The following is a 17188-nucleotide window of genomic DNA, read 5'->3' on the forward strand; positions in this document are numbered from 1 at the left end:
GATACTGATATTTACCAATCAGCCTGGAAGGTGTTTTTGATTGTCAGTTGCTGGCTGTTGACTCAGTATGAGAACTAGGAACCCTGGGCCAGACCCTCAGCTGGTGTAAATTGGTGTAGCACCACTGAAATAATTTGGTTTATAGCAGCCGAGGATCTGATTCCCTAACTGCAAATGTAAGTAGTTGCAAGAATCAGATCGGGTATCTAAATTGTGTCCTATGTTTTGTGTTAATTGTTATCATAGTACAAGACAGACAAGGTGGGTGAGTATCTTTTGTTGGATCAGTTTTGTTGGTGGAAGAGACAAGCTTTCAAGCTTCACAGAGCTCTTCTTCAGGTCTGGGAAAGGTAACCAGAGTGTCAGCTGTCCTAGCAACAGAAATTGGTCCAGTAAAAGATATTTGCTCACCCACCTTGTCTCTCTCTTATCCTGGGATCAACACAGCTGCAACAAGAGTGCAGACAGAGTATGAGTAAGTTGTGGGTTTGGAATGGATTAAAACTATTTGGAATAAGCGGTGGAGCATGGCAGTAATTTTGAGCAGTGTAATGTAATTTTAATATAACGTAACTCCTGTGAGTTCTGACTGTTTGAGGTGGGCACTGCTCTTTGTCTGTGAAATCAAAATAAATAAGTAGACGAGACCATTCTGGCAATGGAAATGACGGACAGCACCATCACTTGACATTTTAAAAAGTGACACAGCATTGGTGAATGTACAGTAGGGATCAGTCTGTCACTAGTAGGGAAAAGAGATTAAAATACTTGGTAGATAGATACCTGCATCATCTCAAATCTTATGATTTCTAGTTAACAGATACGTTCAGGCTTTGTAGCAACATAACTCTTCTTTTTCCCCTTTCCTTTAAACTGACTGCCGCTTTTTATTTTGTGCATACTACACAGTTCAGCTCTCGACTCGATATGTGAATTAATGGTCTTTTTTCTTAAACAGCCCAAGCTATGTGGTTCCCAGCAGCTTGTCTCATGGAATTAAACTGGTCAACCCCATGTTCCGGGGCTATGCACAGCAGGTGGGCCATCCAACAAAAACACTAGCCTTTCTAGACGTATGCCTAGGTTGTTCCACATCATGTGATTCTTACTTCTGTAGTGGAGCCCGCTTCATGAAGTACCTCATGTAAGAGTAAATGGCCCATATTAACTGGTTGGGTGCTGGGATTGTCCCATTGTTTTGCCTCTGTATTAGAGAATGGCTAGAGCACTTGACTGGGACACAGGAGATCTAGGTTCTATTTCTGGTGGGACTTTGGGCAAGGCTCGGCACATCTCTGTACCTCAGTTTCCCTGTCTGTAAAATGGGGATAATGATACTGACCTCCTTTGCCAAGCACTTTGAGATCTGATGAAAAATGCCCTCTAAGACCTATGTGGTATTATTGTTACTTATATTAGAGGGGAGTCTGGTTACACCTGCACTAAAAGCTTACAAATACCAACTTTTATTACATGCACATCCTTCTCGGCACCCAATTTAAATGAGTCCTTTAAAAAGATCATGTCTTCTGGGGTGGGGGGAAAGAGTACTTCACTGTACAAAGAATTAAAGAAAAAAAATTCACTTATTCTTTAGAATGAAATTTCACCTTCAGTGTGTAGTTGGTTAGAAAGTGTACAGCGAGAAGGGACATCCGACAATAGCGTATTTAAGCCATGGCACTGGTAGCAAGTGAAAACCGAGATGACGATGATAAAAATATCAGTTGCTGAAATAGAGAGACCAGAGCTGCTATATTTGCCCTTGATGCAAAGCCATTGGATAGGAATTCCAGCTATAAAGAGTTAAAACTGAAGAGCTGATGATGATTTATTATATTTTAAACCAAATCTTCCATAATGTCACAAGTCTTCAAAATGTCACTACCCAGAGCTGTCCCTTATCAGCAATCTCCACTATCTGAGGGGCCACATAGGGGGGCCTTCACACTGGCTGATCTGTCTTTGATTTCTAGTTCTAATCCCTGGCAGTAAAGGATTTTAATACTATGTTTGCTGTAAGGGATGGGGTTATCATGTGAAGACATCAATGGAGCATGAAGATTGTTTTTGTAGCATAGACTGTACTGTTCTTTGCAGCCCACTGTCTTGATTGTCTTTCTCCTGGTTTCCCACGTTCTTTCAGTGCTGACATCCCAGTAAACAAGATAACTGTCCAAGTTCTATAGCAGTAGCCCAGTTTGACCATCCTGAGACCTTCCTAAGCTCCTGAGAAAAAGCAGAAATTGAAACAGTTAGCTGCAAATTGGGACTGTAATCCCCAGGCATTAGAGTAGTCAGTGGAATGGGCAGGATCCCTCTGTCCATCTGCTGAATACCACCAACTCCATGTGTTCTCTGAGTGGGACTCCTTGTATTCCCCGAGGGGCTAACTTTTGTGGGCTTTACAGTGGAAACTGGAGTAGCTGTGTTTTGTCCCTAGATGGGCAGTATATAATGTGGGATTGCTCCTGGTTTTCAGGACACCCAAGAGTTTCTGCGATGCCTGATGGACCAGCTTCATGAAGAGCTAAAGGAACCAATTGTTGCTGAGGCAAGAGACTCTGACTCCAGTGACACGGATGACAAGCGGGAAGGTGACCGTAGCCCCTCAGAGGATGAGTTCCTCTCTTGTGATTCAAGCAGCGACAGGGGTGATATCGATGGGCAAGGCAGAACAGGGGGCATGAGCAGCTCCCTAGCCGAGGCAGAGTTGCTGATCCAGGATGAGGCCGGGAGAGGGATCTCTGAGAAAGAGAGGCTGAAAGACAGGAAATTCTCCTACAGCCACCGACGGAGCAACTCGGAACAAGTTGATGAGGATGCAGATGTTGATACCACCCTGAGTCCAATTGATGGCAGAGCTTCTCCTGAAACCCTACCTCCTCCCTGCCCTGCCAGCCCATGTAGGACACCAGGTACTAATATAGCGTCCCTATCACACCATACAAGAACCAGTGCCATATTCATGTGTTGGGGCATGCTAATGGGGAGGGGGAAGTCAGACAGATAAGTTGTGTAGACATTCCCATTCCTGATTTCAGAATGTCTTTGCTTCTAAGACAGTGATCTGCTTCCTCCAGCTTGCTTCATTTCTACCATAGCAATCCATAGGTAAATCAGCAGAGAACTACTTCAGTGTGCCCAGATACAGTGGTGATGAACATAGTTTACATGCTGGATAGGCTACTAGTTTGAGCTGCCTCTGCCAAATGTGACCATTAAAAAACAAAACAAAAAACCTTCTGTTGAGGGAAAGGTGGGTTTTATAATGCCAGACTAGCACTTTAAAGAAGTGAACTGCTGTACGTGCTAATGATAAACCAAATATTAATAACACAAGACATACAGGGGGTTGAGAAGGGGGTTGGATTAGATGACCTGCTGAGGTCCCTTCCAACCCTGATATTCTATGAAACCAAACGACACAGTAACACCTAACAAAGAACAGAGCACAGTCTGAAGGAGCTCCTGGACCTGCACATCTTTTAAAAATTACTTCAGGAAAAATGTGGAATAAGCATGTAAAGCTCTCATTATCCTACAAACTTACCCTGGGAATAGTTGGTTCCGAGAGGGGTAAAGGAAAGGAGGTAAAAAGGGGTGTGTGGAAGAGTGGACTCCCAGCCAGCGTCCCACCTCATGGCTAGGTGTGTGGAGTAGCAGCTCTTTCTCTTGCACGCCCTGCCAACTGTCGCTCCTGTCCCTTGGTGGTCTGTCTCTTCTCATGACTCAGCCTTCTGGCCAGGTTACATTTAGTCATGTGCCTTCTGGGGTAACAGAAAATCGAACAAATAGTCCAATGTCCCTACAAAAGGCCTTTGGACCCAGTTCTGGGGCTAACGGTCCAGCTCTCAATCGTTCTTGTCCCCTTCTGAAGGGCCTCATGTCACCTTCCCCAGTGGCTGGTAGGGGAACCCAGGCCTTCCCATGACACTGGATTCTATACCCAGCAGCCAAGGTTTGCTCCATCAGACTCCTTGCTGCTGTCTCTCTGGATTTCCTCCTCCTGTAGCCTGTTCAGCTGGCCTCTCCTGCAGTCTCTCTGGGGTCACCTGTCTGTCAGGGCTGGGACTTGCAGGGCTCCCCCTGGATTTCCCCAACAAAATCCCGCTAAAGGTACAAAATGTAAATCCATTTCTGCCCTCTTCAGGCTTGACCTTTCCATCCCTCTCTGCTCCTCATCCTAGCATCTCCCAGGGCTCTCTCCATGGAAATCCAAATCCCGCCCTATCGTAGCTCCAGAGCCTTCTCCATCCCCAGTGCTGTTGTGTGTAATTCCTGGCCTCCTGCTAGACTTCTCTACTCAGGAGAGGACACCAAGGCCAACTCTCCCCCTAGGCTTCCTCCTCGACCCTCCCAGTCTCTCTGCTCTCTAGTCCCAGAGAGTGACTACAGAGCTTCTCTCTGCAGCAGACTGTTTATAAAAGCCACCCAGTTCCTCTGGCAGCTGGGACTCATCTTTAATTGGGCATGGCCCAACCTCCAGGTGCGACCAGGTGGGTTGATTGGCCCCAAGGCCCAGATTAACCCTTTCCTTACCTGTGTGGGGCACACACCCCTTCACAGGGAAATAGAGGTATTTGTTAGTGCTGGGCAATGAACATGTAAAAAATATTTTAAAGCCATGGAGAGATGCCATGTGATTCTACAGAACAGCTGGCATTTAAAGGCTGTGCTCCAGATGTGACTATTCCTTGTCTTGACCCAAAGATGATGACCCAGCCTACAGCCCTGTGGGCTCCAGAGACAGGAACACTGGCAGATGTTTGTGGGGTGGTTTTGTTTTCTAAGAAACCCAGAGGATTAAACCTCAGCTCTAGGCCTGGACATTGGGAGCATTTGTCAATATCCAGTTTATGAGAACAAACTTCTTGATTAGCAACGGACCTAGAGGTGACTTGCATCTTTTTGTTCTGTCTGACAGCGTTTGCCATCTCTCTTGTGGTATCCAGTTGAATCCCTCAGGTATCCAGTCCTCAGAGTAGTGGGGCTGGGCTGGGAACTAGATTCCCTGAACATGAAAGACTTCGTTGTGCTAAGATTCAGAGACCAGTATTCTACTGGGGCTGATTTGTGACAGGCTGGGCTGGTACATTTGGTGTTTCACTGGTGGTCTCTCTCCCCACACAGAGCCGGACAACGACGCCTATGTGCGCTGCTCCTCGCGCCCTTGCAGCCCGGTTCACCAGGAGATGCACTCCAAACTGTCTAGCAGCCCCCCTCGCTCCAGTCCTGTGCGCCTGGGACCCTCCTATGTGCTGAAAAAAGGTAGCATAGACAGGAAGCTCCTGCAGCCAGGAGGCTGAGGGGGTGTGGAGGCAAAGGGCCACGTCTGCGGGAGGAAGCAGGAGAAGCGGGAGGTACACAAGCCATCATCACCCCATGACTGATCGTCCTTCAATCTGTTGATGTCTACTAAACCAGTGTTAGGAAACGAATGATATTGAGTCTCAGCATGGCTGGGCGTTTAGGGCAGAGCGATGCCTGGCTGTCCAAATACAGCCTGAAATCACTTAGAAAGGGTCGTCATTGGCCTTATCTTCTCGGTATCATAATGCTAACTTACTAATCACTGTAAGGAACTTCTGGGCTTCCCTGCATTGAGGGGAGAGTCCAGAATTGGCCTTCAGTCTTACACTTCATAGCATATGTGGGCAAGAGACTGTAGGGCAGCCTTATGGTTAAAGGCCTCCTGACTGTTAAAGGGATGTTGCCATATTTCGTAGGCTCCCCGCAGGATTGAAGTTAAAAGCATTAGTCTTGTGTGGGAGTGTTGCGAGGTTACAAATTGGGTCCCGGTTGCCTGCTGCTTCATCTCAAAGAAATCACAAAACCAAACCCACTCTCCTTCCACAGCCCATAAACACAACAGCTTGTGCTCCCATCCCGGTCCTGCAGCCATTCAATAACAGCATTATTTCCCGAGCTGTGCTGACCTCAGCCAGGAGGGGGTGGGGTGGGCACGCAGACGTTCTAGCCTGATAAAAAGCACTCTGTGTAAGTGGGGGTTTTGTTGTTAAACAAAACAACCACGCTCTGCCAGCCGCCACATTCTGTGATGCAAGCCGCAGTGTGAAATGCATGGGGGGAAAACTGGGTGATGACTAGAAGGAAAAAGACAAAATACCCTGGGGGGAAAACAATCGGTAAGAGATGAAGAGAGCGTTACAGAGATTAAAACCATCAAGAACGCTATGTGACCCCATTGTGTCCTTCTGAACCAGTTTTGGAGGAGGATGGGGACAAAGATTGTACCGCTAACAGCATTCGGGTGCATTGCATTGGTGCAGATTGTTAGACCCGGCTTCCTGCTGTCACCTGAAACAAGGATGTTCTTAACATAAGCTTAAGTTCAGAACCACTGAAAGAGTCCTGCAGTCTATGTTGAAGCATGTACAAACACACTTGTCTTGTGCTGTACTCTGGGTGAGACGTACCCCTGGCTTGATTGCAGGACTCTGCTGAAGCTATGTAAGAGAGCTTGAAGGTGATGGGGGGGTATGTGTGTCTTTTCAGCCCAGGTGCTGGCTTCCGGGAAGAAGAAGAAAGAGCTTCGTTATCGCAGCGTTATTTCTGACATCTTTGATGGCTCCATTCTCAGCCTGGTGCAATGCCTCACCTGCGACAGAGTGCGTCTCCTTACTGCCATTAATCAAGTAATAAAACAGCAGGGCCTGTTTGCTTCAACAAACCTCTCCTTGGGAAACAGAGCTGTTCCCAAATATTCTGGGATGCTAGGGTCCTACTAAAATGATCGCTTGTGTGTGAAGTCTACCAGACCTAGGAATATTCTGTGTCATTGTTTATGTGCCATACAGAATCTTGATCCTGTGTAGCTCAGTTAGCTTAGCCATTATGCATGTCCTACCATGGAGCTGGTCACAGCAAAGGGGGAATAAGGTGGAGGAGCCAACGAAATAGAGGGAGCTGGACAGGGCTTGGGGGGGCACTCTATGGAGAACTTGGCGCTCTGGCTGTAGGGAACACTAAGTGGTTAGGAAGGGGAGTGATCACACTTCTGTCACCCTGTTTGTGAGTGAGGAATAATCCTAGTGTAGACAAGACAAAACCATTTCAGCGCTGCTTCAGAGAGTGGGGCTGGGGCTGGGCCAGACACTTCTTTTTGATGGTGCTGAAAATGGCCTACTACTGTCAGCAACACTTCAGTTTCCTAGTGTAGATGGGCCCAAGTGATGCTAAAAGTTCCGGGCTGAGTATCTGCTCCTTTGCGTACACTAGAAGCCCAGATTTTTTTGCGTGTCCTCAGGTATCCACGACAGTGGAGACGTTCCAGGATCTGTCGCTGCCGATCCCTGGGAAGGAGGACTTAGCCAAGCTGCACTCCGCCATTTACCAAAATGTGCCCGCTAAGACGGGGGCCTGCGGGGACAATTACACCTCGCAAGGCTGGATTGCCTTCATCATGGAGTACATCAGGAGGTGTGTTTCCCTTGCGTCCCCTTATGCAGTTTCTCGCCCTCCTTGGCTTTGCACTTGTCAGTTACTAGAAGGCAGTTACCCTTAAATGTAACAAGCTGATTGGTTCTTTACCGAAGGGAAATGGAGGAAAGAGAGACAAATATTGGACATACTTGCATAAAAAAATCTCTGTAAAGAATTAAGATCCATAGCCAGGGACCTGTATCTGTAAGATCCATAGCCAGGAACAGCTGTGCCAACCTCCTTCCTCGTTTAGTCCAACAAAACATATTTTCAATTGTGTTTAAAAAATAAACCGTGTTCAGTAGTAATGGGCTGACTGTAAAACATCTGTGACTTGAAGGTGCAGGACATTGCAAGTCCTCACTGGTAAATTTCCTTCCAAGTGAGTTGGTTCCTTCAGCCATTTAATAATGTTCCTTTGTGGCTGCACTCTTTCCGGTGGAAGTCTCTGTCCGGGACCTGTCAGTGCCTTTCTTTACTTAACACTCTACAAGAGCGAAGGGTTAAGTCATAGATACTAAGGTCAGAAGGGACCATTATGATCATCTAGTCTGACCTCCTGCACAATGCAGGCCACAGAATTTCACCCACCCACTCCTGCGAAAAACCTCTCACCTATGTCTGAGCTATTGAAGTCCTCTACTCACCCACCACCTTGGCCCTTCTTGGCGTGGGAGGTACCAGTAGCAACTCCAGTTCTGAGAAACAAACAGCACTTTCCCATAATGCTGTGGGATGCTGTTACTGTGTTCCTGAGCTGACCTTCCAGGCTCGATTCACATAAAGCAGCACGCCACCGGGGAATTTTAGAAGCCAAAGTGCATAGATCACCAGTACCATTCACATTTCTTTCTTGCATGACCCCTCCCTTCCACAGGTTTGTGGTGTCCTGTATCCCCAGCTGGTTTTGGGGTCCTGTGGTCACACTGGAGGACTGTCTTGCTGCCTTTTTTGCTGCCGATGAGTTGAAAGGTGAGGTTGGGGAGGGCTGGCGTATATTGTCTTCTCTGACCACCCCCAAGGGAAGCTATCGATAACCGTTCCAGATGCATTTCTGGAACAAATCCAAGCTTCTGGCTGGGAAGTGCACTCCTTGTTTCAGCTTCCCTTGGGGGCAGGAATGAGCGTTCACCATCTGCTCAGGCAGGGTTTGCAGTTTGGAACCAGGGTGTGGTGGGCTCAGCAAAGAGCAGACATGATTGTCGTTCTCTTGTGTGTGCAGTGAGAGTCCGTAGCCCAATGTTCGTGCTACACAAGGACCGTCCTGGGAAGGAGGAACAAGTTGGGGTTGCCAGGCTCAAAGGTTGCCAGGCTTGGGGGTGGGGTTGAGCCACTCATTTCCTACATTGCTTGCGGGGTATTGTGTTTTCTAGTAAATCGTCTGGTTGATTGAATTTGTAACATTTGCCCTGGCTCCTCCTTCTGTTGTACTCAGGGAGGATAAACGGGCCTTTGGATACTACGCCAGACAGTGAGATGGAGCCAGTCCATGTACTGGCTGCAGCACCAGGGAGATCAAAGCAGGGACTGCGCTGTATGCTGGCGCTTTTGGACCCAGTCTGGGTCACATTCATCCTTCCTGCAGGGAGTGCCACTGAACCTGGGCTGGGGACTCCTTAGATGTTTCCCAGGGTCCTGGTCCCAACAGGTTGTTCCCTGGGGGCGCTGCAAGTGGGGGATGAGTTCTACAGGGCAGAAGTGTTCCAAGGAGACTCTCCCACAACTCTGCATGCCCAGCTGAGGTGTCCAGGTAACCTCAGTCCGATCCTTACGCCTAGGAGTGCTAGACTTGCATTTTGTGTTCGTGTAGGAGGTTCCTCACCAGGAGCCCTCACAGAGGGGGCAGAAGGAGGCTGTGTAGTTCTCTCTGCAGAACAGTCTCCTGTGTCATTAGCCTGGGATGGAGAGCAGAGGGACTGAACACATTTTGGCCCTGTCTTAAAATGGGGAGTGGAAAGGAGGGTTTTGAGCATGTTTCCTCCCATCCCTGCTTTACCTGGGGAGAAGAGGCTGCTCCAGCCACACACTAACCACTGGTGGGAGGGCTAAGCGGATTCCCTTCCACCTCGGCAGACACCGCCGCGTTGCGTGCGTGGTGGCTGGCTGCCGTCTGTGCCATGTCTGTGTTGAGCTGGGGGTGGCAAAGAGAGTCCTGGCTAGGTCTGCTTTACCTCTACTAGGCAGGCACTTTACCCGGCTTCCGCACATGGGATGAGAGTTTTTCTCATGGGGGCTGCAGCCCCATGGCTCCTGCTGTCAGTAACGTTGCAATGCCTTTCTTTTCCCTCTCCAGGGGACAACATGTACAGCTGTGAACGGTGTAAAAAGTAAGTTTGTGTCCTCTATGTTGTGCTCTTTCCACTAACCTCTCTCTGCCCAAACTGACTGTCCTCTCCTGCCCCTGGCCGATTGTCCCCTCTGCTACTGGCCTGCTAAACTGGGAGTTGTTGAGTTCTAGGTTTGAAAGTGACCTTGAAAGCCCTGGTTCAGGGCCACTGGAGACCCTGGTGCTAGTGGGAGGAAAAGTGGTGGCTGTGGTAAGGGAAGGGAGTGAATTAGGGGCACTTAGGGGTTACTGAAGAGAATTGTAGGAGAATGGAGAGGTGAGGCCAGTGGCCTATGCTCTGATACATGGTGGGAGGCTGCTCTCATTCCAGCTTTGCCATGGAGTTCAAAGGATTTGGGCCCAAAACGTGACCTGCCCAGTTAGCCTCGGGTCCCCATTCTTAGTTCTCATGGGGGACTTGTCCCTTTCTCTCTCAGACTGCGGAATGGCGTGAAATACTGCAAAGTTCTCCGGTTACCTGAGGTGAGTAGAGGCGGCTTGTTTTCCCCGTCTCCTTTCGTTGCCACTGTTAGTTGCGGGGTGGGAAGGGAAGAGTTGCTGAACCAAGAATTGAAAATAGCATTTTTTTGTTTTGCCTTAAGCAAAGTCCTATTTTATTAGCAGACCAGAAAGGGCCCAGTGACCTTCAATTGATGGGCCATCAACACCTTTGCCGGGTTATAGTGACCACAGCATGAGGAAATTCATGTAAAGATCCAGGGGTCGAGAGAGGAAACTGTATTTGATTTGGGTATCCATGGAAACATGCTTTTGTGCCCTCTCCCTCTGGTGCCCTAGATCCTGTGCATCCACTTGAAACGGTTCCGACACGAGGTCATGTATTCCTTCAAAATCAACAGCCACGTCTCCTTCCCACTGGAAGGACTGGACCTTCACCCCTTCCTGGCCAAGGAATGTGTTTCCCAGATCACCACCTACGATCTCTTGTCTGTCATCTGCCATCAGGGCACAGCAGGCAGTAAGTCCTCCTTTCCTGGCGTGTCTGTCCCTGAAATGCATGGGAACGAGATGGGTCTGATCCGTGTGTCTGGGAGTAGCCTGGAGCTCTGAGCGCTGTATCCTGCTGCTGGTCTTTGGGCAGGGACAGGGTGTTAGGGTTTCACCGTGACCCTCCTCCCCAGGCGCTGCATGCAACTTGCCAAGCCTGTTTTGTAGTGGAGTTGGCTTTGATGCTGTCCAAGCTGCATGTTCCTACAAGGGTTTCCCAGTGAGACTTCAGGATCCTCTTTTTTAAACCTCAGATTTCTTGTTGTCCCAGCCTGGTCCCAATGTCTGCAGTCTCCTCCTCCTTCCCTGTTGCCTACGAAGTAGCCCTGTCCAGGGCAGCCTAGAGCCCCATGCGGGTGCACGCAGCAATATGCAGTAGAAGGCTCACTCCTGCACTGCTAGGCTTCCTCAGGCTCTACCTGTTTCCGGCTGGAGTGGCGGATTGCTCAACATTCACAGATCTCCTGTGCCATCATGACAACCCTCCCACTGTGCTGGTTCAGACCCGTTTCCCAGCGAGGCCCCTGGAAGCGTTTTCTCTCATTCAGCAAAGGGAAACCTGTCCAGGAGGGTAGAACTGAATACATGGAAATGGGTGCTGCGCCTGCAGCCCCCTTCCAAGCTGACACAGCGCCAGAATCCATCCCTCCTGGCAGGCCTGCCATACTAAAATCTCTGCAACACACGGCTTTTCCCTTCATCTTCGCTCGGTTGCTGACATCATTCCAGGCCTGATTCTTCTTTCTGTACTGAGTCCCAGTGCTGTTACATTCCCTCTGTTACAGGTGGGCACTACATCGCGTACTGCCAGAACGTGATCAATGGCCAGTGGTATGAGTTTGACGATCAGTATGTCACTGAGGTCCATGAGACAGTGGTACAGAACGCAGAGGCCTATGTCCTGTTCTACAGGTGAGTGGGTACCCTGGCTGGAGTTGTCTGTCAGTGCTGTTAACATATAAAGGGGTCAGATGCCGGGGATTGCTTCACTTTCTCTCCCCTTTCCTCCTCAAGGAAGAGCAGCGAGGAGGCTGTGCGGGAGAGACAGAAGGTAGTGTCCCTTACCACCATGAAGGAACCCACCTTGCTCCAGTTCTATATCTCTCGAGAGTGGCTCAACAAATTCAACACCTTTGCGGAGCCTGGTCCCATTACTAACCACACGTTCCTGTGTGCACACGGAGGTGAGGGGAAGCGGCCAGGCATTCTGCATTGGGAATAGTAGCATTCACTCAGCAGTGGGAAGTTTCCAGCTGCACCTTTTGCTGGCCCACACATTGACACATCCGGATAAAAGCCCCAGCTCCGTTCCCAGTATAACATGTACTGCAGTCGAATCTGCCTCATTGGCAGAGACTTCAGCACGCTCAGGAACGTGACAGTTAGATCATTGTCCCGCTGATCAAGGGCCTGGAGGGATATGCTGTGCTGGGAGACCATCGCTTTCACTTCATCAGTTGTTTTCAAACAAGTATTTAGAAAGCTAATAGGGTGAAGGAGGTGAACTCTTGAGCAATGGGGCAGCTTCCGAAGGGAAGGGAAGGGTAAATGCAGCTGCGGGAGTGTAACAGGTTACTGGTTCTTTACCTGCACCTACTGCCACTTACTACTGCATTAGCAGCAAGGCTGGTGTTCAGTGTGTGTTTTGGGAGGGGTGGGGTGGGCTGATACCAGGAACCTTTATAGACTGGTAAAAGCTCACTCTGTCCTTCTCCCTGGGAGCATTTATAACCCTCTAGTCAAACCAAGAACTCTCCAAAAGCCAGTGTGCAGGAGTGGGGCCTGGCCTGAAGGCTTCAGCTGCCTTAGATCAATAATTGAGCTTTCCCCACTGAGAAAGCCCTGCCCCCTCCCCATCGCCTCCTTCCTTTCTTTGCCCCACTCCTCACCCACTAGCGAGAGGAGTGATACCTACCATCAATTTTTGGTCTTCCTCCATTGTTGGGGAACACACTGCTCCTTACTTAGTACCCAATTTAACTACCCCTCGTTCTGATTTGCAGGGATCCCGCCCAATAAATACCATTACATTGATGACCTGGTGGTGATTCTGCCGCAGACTGTGTGGGAGTATCTGTATAACAGGTGAGGAAAGCTGGCGTACTCCTCATTCCACAGTGCCTTGGAACAACTGAAGCTTTGTTGTGATTGAGAACAACGTAGACTTGCCAGGCCACATCCATAAGGTGTGGGATCCTGCCTTTGGCATTGGCCAGACATGGTGCTTCCCTCTAATACACCTAAGCAATTGTATATGCTGTTGCAATGCTGTTATAAGGTGGTGAGACTATTTCCTGATCTCCAGGGTGATTCTTATGCCCTCAGTCCTGAGGGGGGATTTCCCTTTGGAGAGATGGAGCCTGGTAGTGTGTAATGTGAGAGCCCTTAATCTAGACAGCAAATGAGCTGTATTCTCCATTATCCCAGCAATCACAAAGGTGGGACCGTTCTGATCTACACCATGGAGGGCGGAGGCAAAGGTGTTCATTAAAATAACCAGGCCTAGTCACCTCTGGATACGGAGAGTAGTGTAAGAATCCACCCTATTTACTTGCAGGGCTCAGGGCAGTTAACCTCTTCCTTGCCAACCCAGTTCCTCTTTCCTTCTCATCCTGGGCTCAGGTTCGGGGGCGGCCCTGCTGTGAACCATCTGTATGTGTGCTCGGTCTGCCAGGTGGAGATCGAAGCCCTGGCCAAACGCAGGAGGATTGAGATTGACACCTTCATTAAGGTGCGTGTGGAAAAGAGCTAGAGAAGGGAACCAAGGGCTGGGGTCAGAAGTGGAGACCCCACCACAGATGAATGGGAGAGATCTCACCCCTCTGCCTCTCAGAACAAGATCTGCACCATGGCATGGAGATTTAACTCTGGGTTCCCTGTTGCACATGCATCAGCTGGGGCGAGGGTGATGCTTTGCATGGGGGCCTGAGGTTTGAGAGCAATCTAAGGACTTCCACATGCTTAGCAAGTGGGAGCAGGTGGATTGCTGTGGTGGTGCAATGGGGTGTGTGGTTACAGCTGAGTAATCCTGAAGAGTGGTGAAGTTTTTCCAACCTATACGGGAAAGCCCTCTCATAAACCTCAGCAGTGACGGAATATTTCCCTTCTCCTGTTCCTTGGCCTCCAGCTGAACAAGGCATTCCAGGCAGAGGAGTCTCCAAGTGTCATCTACTGTATCAGCATGCAATGGTTCCGTGAGTGGGAGTCTTTCGTCAAGGGGAAGGACAATGGTAAGGAGCCTGAGGCCTCCGGAACCTGTTAGAGGTGGGGTGTACGGTGTACCTAAGCTTGCTTGTTTGTGTGTGTGTCTTCTGTAGGCAGCGTACCTACTTAGCCTATAAATGAACCAACCAAACCTAGGCTAGCAAAGAAGGGGGAACGGCCTCTTCCCCCCAGCCACATTCAAGCTATTTCCCAGAGAGTCAACAAAAGAGCAATTTTACAGGAAAAGAAACTTCAAGGTTGGGGAGTGGGTTGAATCTCAATGAAAATCCAGCCATCGAGATGGTAAGGACAGGACAGGGCATATCGAAATCCCATTTAAGTACAACATGCCACATTATTCAAGTGCTTGTGCCTGGTTTCTTAAGGTGGCAAAGTCGAGAGGAAAACAGAGAGGGTATGTCTACACTGCAGTGGGAGCCAAGGTTAGTACAACTTGAGGTAGCAGATCCTGGGGGTTTTAACATGGGGCTTGAGCGTCCACGCTCCTTTATAACCCCAGGTTAGGAATTGTTGAATCCTGGGTCCCAACCTGGGGCTTCACTGCCTACACTGCACGACATGGGCCCAAGTCCAACCACTCCTATCCTAGACTTCCTAGTGCCGTCCCAAAATGTGGCCACTCGAGCCCTTTGTTTGTGGTACAGTGCGGGAAAACTTCACAGTCCGGAGGATGAAGAAAGTCTGTGTGAGACTGTGGAATATTTTTGGAAGACTCCTAGAGCATGAGTCCAGTAGGGTTGCTTCTACACTGCAAAGCAACAGGGCTTGAACCCTAGGTGCTGGCTTGACTCAAGCTCAGACCCTCCACCTCTGTTGGGTCCTGGGAACCTGGGTCTGAGCCCTGGGTTAGTGCAATTTGTGTGTAGAAGGAAGGGGGTGAGGTTTGAGCATGAGTTTGAACCTTGGGGCTTACATGGCAGTGTAGACCTACCCAGTGAGGATCTGGCTTCCTGAAGCTCTTTAAGACTCTTCTTAAAGGTTGGAGTTGCATACTGTCACTTGCTGTGAGGGCTAGTGCGATCTTTTGGAGGAATCCAGACTTGAATCTCTCTTTTTGGGGTTAGTAGGGAACACAGCTTGTCTGGGGGAATCCTGTGTTACTCCACAGTTCTAGAATACAGTTCTGCATTTATGATGCTTTTCACCTGAGGCTCAGAAGTGGGCAAGTTACAATCCCCTTTTGATACACAGGGAAATTGAAGCACAGGGAGGATGAGAATTGTCCAAGGCAACACCGGAGTCAGTGGTAGAGTAGCAGCAGTTCTGACTCCCAGTCCCCGGTTTTGACCATGCTGCCCAAATTCTCACACTACAGTGGCCTCCTTTAGTCCTCAGAGAGCAAGATGGATCAGTGCCACCTCTTAATCAGCCTGGGGCTCACTGCAAGATGACGTCAAGTGCTGCCTCCCATCCAGGAGTCGACTGTGTTAACTCTGATGCACTGCCTGCCTGGGAGAGCAGGGGTGAGATAGGCCTCAGGAAGGGAACCTGGAAGTCTTGGCCATGGGTTGCGTTTGGCACTGCCATACATCAGATCTCCCTCCATGAACAGCCTGTTACAACACATGGGGCCATTTCAGTCTATGTGAGGTAGCTACACTCCACGAGCCCTTCGTCTGTTTTCTCCTGTGGTGAAAGGGCATGTCTCTGTTTTGGGAGGATCTGGAGTGTACCAGCGCAGACCGACCTAGCCCCATGGAGCTGGGGCTTGCCTCTCGTTTCCGACTGCCTTGAGGTCTCCTTGCTTTTCAGAAGTCCAGGCTCCTGCTGCTGAATGAGATGTTGCCTGGGCTGGTGCCAGAATGTTACTGGTCTTTGAGGTTCGGTGTCTCCTAGCTTGTTCTGTGACTAGTGCCTTCCGCAGCAGACAGCTGAGGAGAAGCTTTGTTTCAGTGCTGTGTATTGGTTGTCAGTGCCCTGCTTTTTAGATCTCTGGAGCTCTCAGATAATCGCTGTCCTGGACGCCAGCTAGTGCAAAGCATCTTTGCATTTGATTTCCATCATACACAACCAAAGCTCTTTGCTATTCTGTTTAGTGTGATCGTTGGGGCAAAATCCTCTTCTTGCTCCTCCCCCAGCCCCAGCTGGGCTTCCAACTGCTCAGACTAGCAGTGGAGGGGGAGAAGCAGGAATCTGGCTCCCTGATCTACATCCTTTCTTACAGAGCCTCCCGGACCAATTGACAACAGCAGAATTGCACTCACAAAAGGAGGTGGACACGTGCAGGTGAAGCAGGGTAAGGCTCATGCTTGTGTGTGTGTGTGTGTGTGTTGCTGTCCCTTTGGGGGACTGGTCCTGTGGGGAAGGGGCTTGGAAACTTCCTTTTTCCATTTGTCATTGATTGTCACTCTGCCTGTGCTCAACACAAAGCCTGACGGTTGGCTGATCTCCTTGTGCTGACTCCCAGATCTGCCATTCCCTGTCTATTTGGGCTTGCCTCTGCCATCTCCTTCTGTATCTCCCACTGGCTTTTCGGACTCCCTCTTTCCTCTCATTCTCTCTGTCCCCCTAGCCGCCTCCACCATCCTCCCTCGTATCCAGGCTTGCAGCTTCTGTCTCATCTTCCTCATCACTTTCCATTCCCAGCTTCCCTGCCATGGTCCAGGTTCTTGCAAAATCCACGAGCTTTTCTCCATCTCAGGTGCTAGAAGCTTTGTTCACACCTTGATCATCTCGTGCCTCCACCCTTGCCGCTGCCTCTGTCTGCACGTCTTGTCTGGCTCCCTAGTATGTAAAACACATCGCAGCTGAAATCCTCTTCCTCTCTTGCTACCATGGCTGTGTCACCTGCCCCACTGATTCCCTGCACAGACTCCCCTCGTCTTCTGCATCACCTCCAAGTTTAGACTTCCTCCACATCTGTGAGCCAGCTTCCATCCCTGCTCTCACTCCCGGGGCCTACGTACCTTTACTCAATGCCCTTTTCAGATCCCTGCCTCATCTCCTGGTCTCCTTCCATGCTGACCATGTGCTTAGAACTCCCTTCCTTTCCTAGCTGGCCAAACCTCACTCACTTAATTAACTTCTTCTGACTGCTCTTTTCCTCAAGTACAGCTTAAAGTCAGTCTGCACTGAGGGTGGGACCTTCCTCCTGTGCATCAAAGGGGCCTGAATGGGTCTGACTGTGTGTCGTTTCAGACTGATTGCTCATTGAAGTAGGGACCTACCCATTAGCACTGTGCA

The 17188-nt window shown here is 49.6% G+C and overlaps 1 protein-coding gene across 14 annotated transcripts in view; it reads left to right on the plus strand.

The window, feature by feature from the left end:
* Positions 1-17188, plus strand: part of USP20 (ubiquitin specific peptidase 20) — a 110722-nt gene that overhangs the window by 17542 nt on the left and 75992 nt on the right. For 13 of the 14 annotated variants that reach the window (XR_012155207.2, XM_073313769.2, XM_073313775.2 and 10 more), the window contains 15 exons: positions 959-1037; positions 2483-2918; positions 5134-5271; positions 6520-6659; positions 7271-7443; positions 8324-8418; positions 9740-9773; positions 10210-10255; positions 10571-10751; positions 11566-11692; positions 11795-11964; positions 12784-12865; positions 13403-13511; positions 13908-14010; positions 16170-16241. Coding sequence is in view for 13 of the 14 variants with exons in the window: in XM_073313769.2 (XP_073169870.1) it covers positions 959-1037; positions 2483-2918; positions 5134-5271; positions 6520-6659; positions 7271-7443; positions 8324-8418; positions 9740-9773; positions 10210-10255; positions 10571-10751; positions 11566-11692; positions 11795-11964; positions 12784-12865; positions 13403-13511; positions 13908-14010; positions 16170-16241 (1985 nt within the window). In the remaining variant the exon portion in view is untranslated. The remainder of the gene's footprint in view (positions 1-958; positions 1038-2482; positions 2919-5133; positions 5272-6519; positions 6660-7270; positions 7444-8323; positions 8419-9739; positions 9774-10209; positions 10256-10570; positions 10752-11565; positions 11693-11794; positions 11965-12783; positions 12866-13402; positions 13512-13907; positions 14011-16169; positions 16242-17188) is intronic. The other variant, XM_073313777.2, reaches the window with a different exon arrangement.

Source organism: Lepidochelys kempii, chromosome 16, assembly GCF_965140285.1.
Source record: "Lepidochelys kempii isolate rLepKem1 chromosome 16, rLepKem1.hap1, whole genome shotgun sequence".
NCBI lineage: Eukaryota > Metazoa > Chordata > Testudines > Cheloniidae > Lepidochelys > Lepidochelys kempii.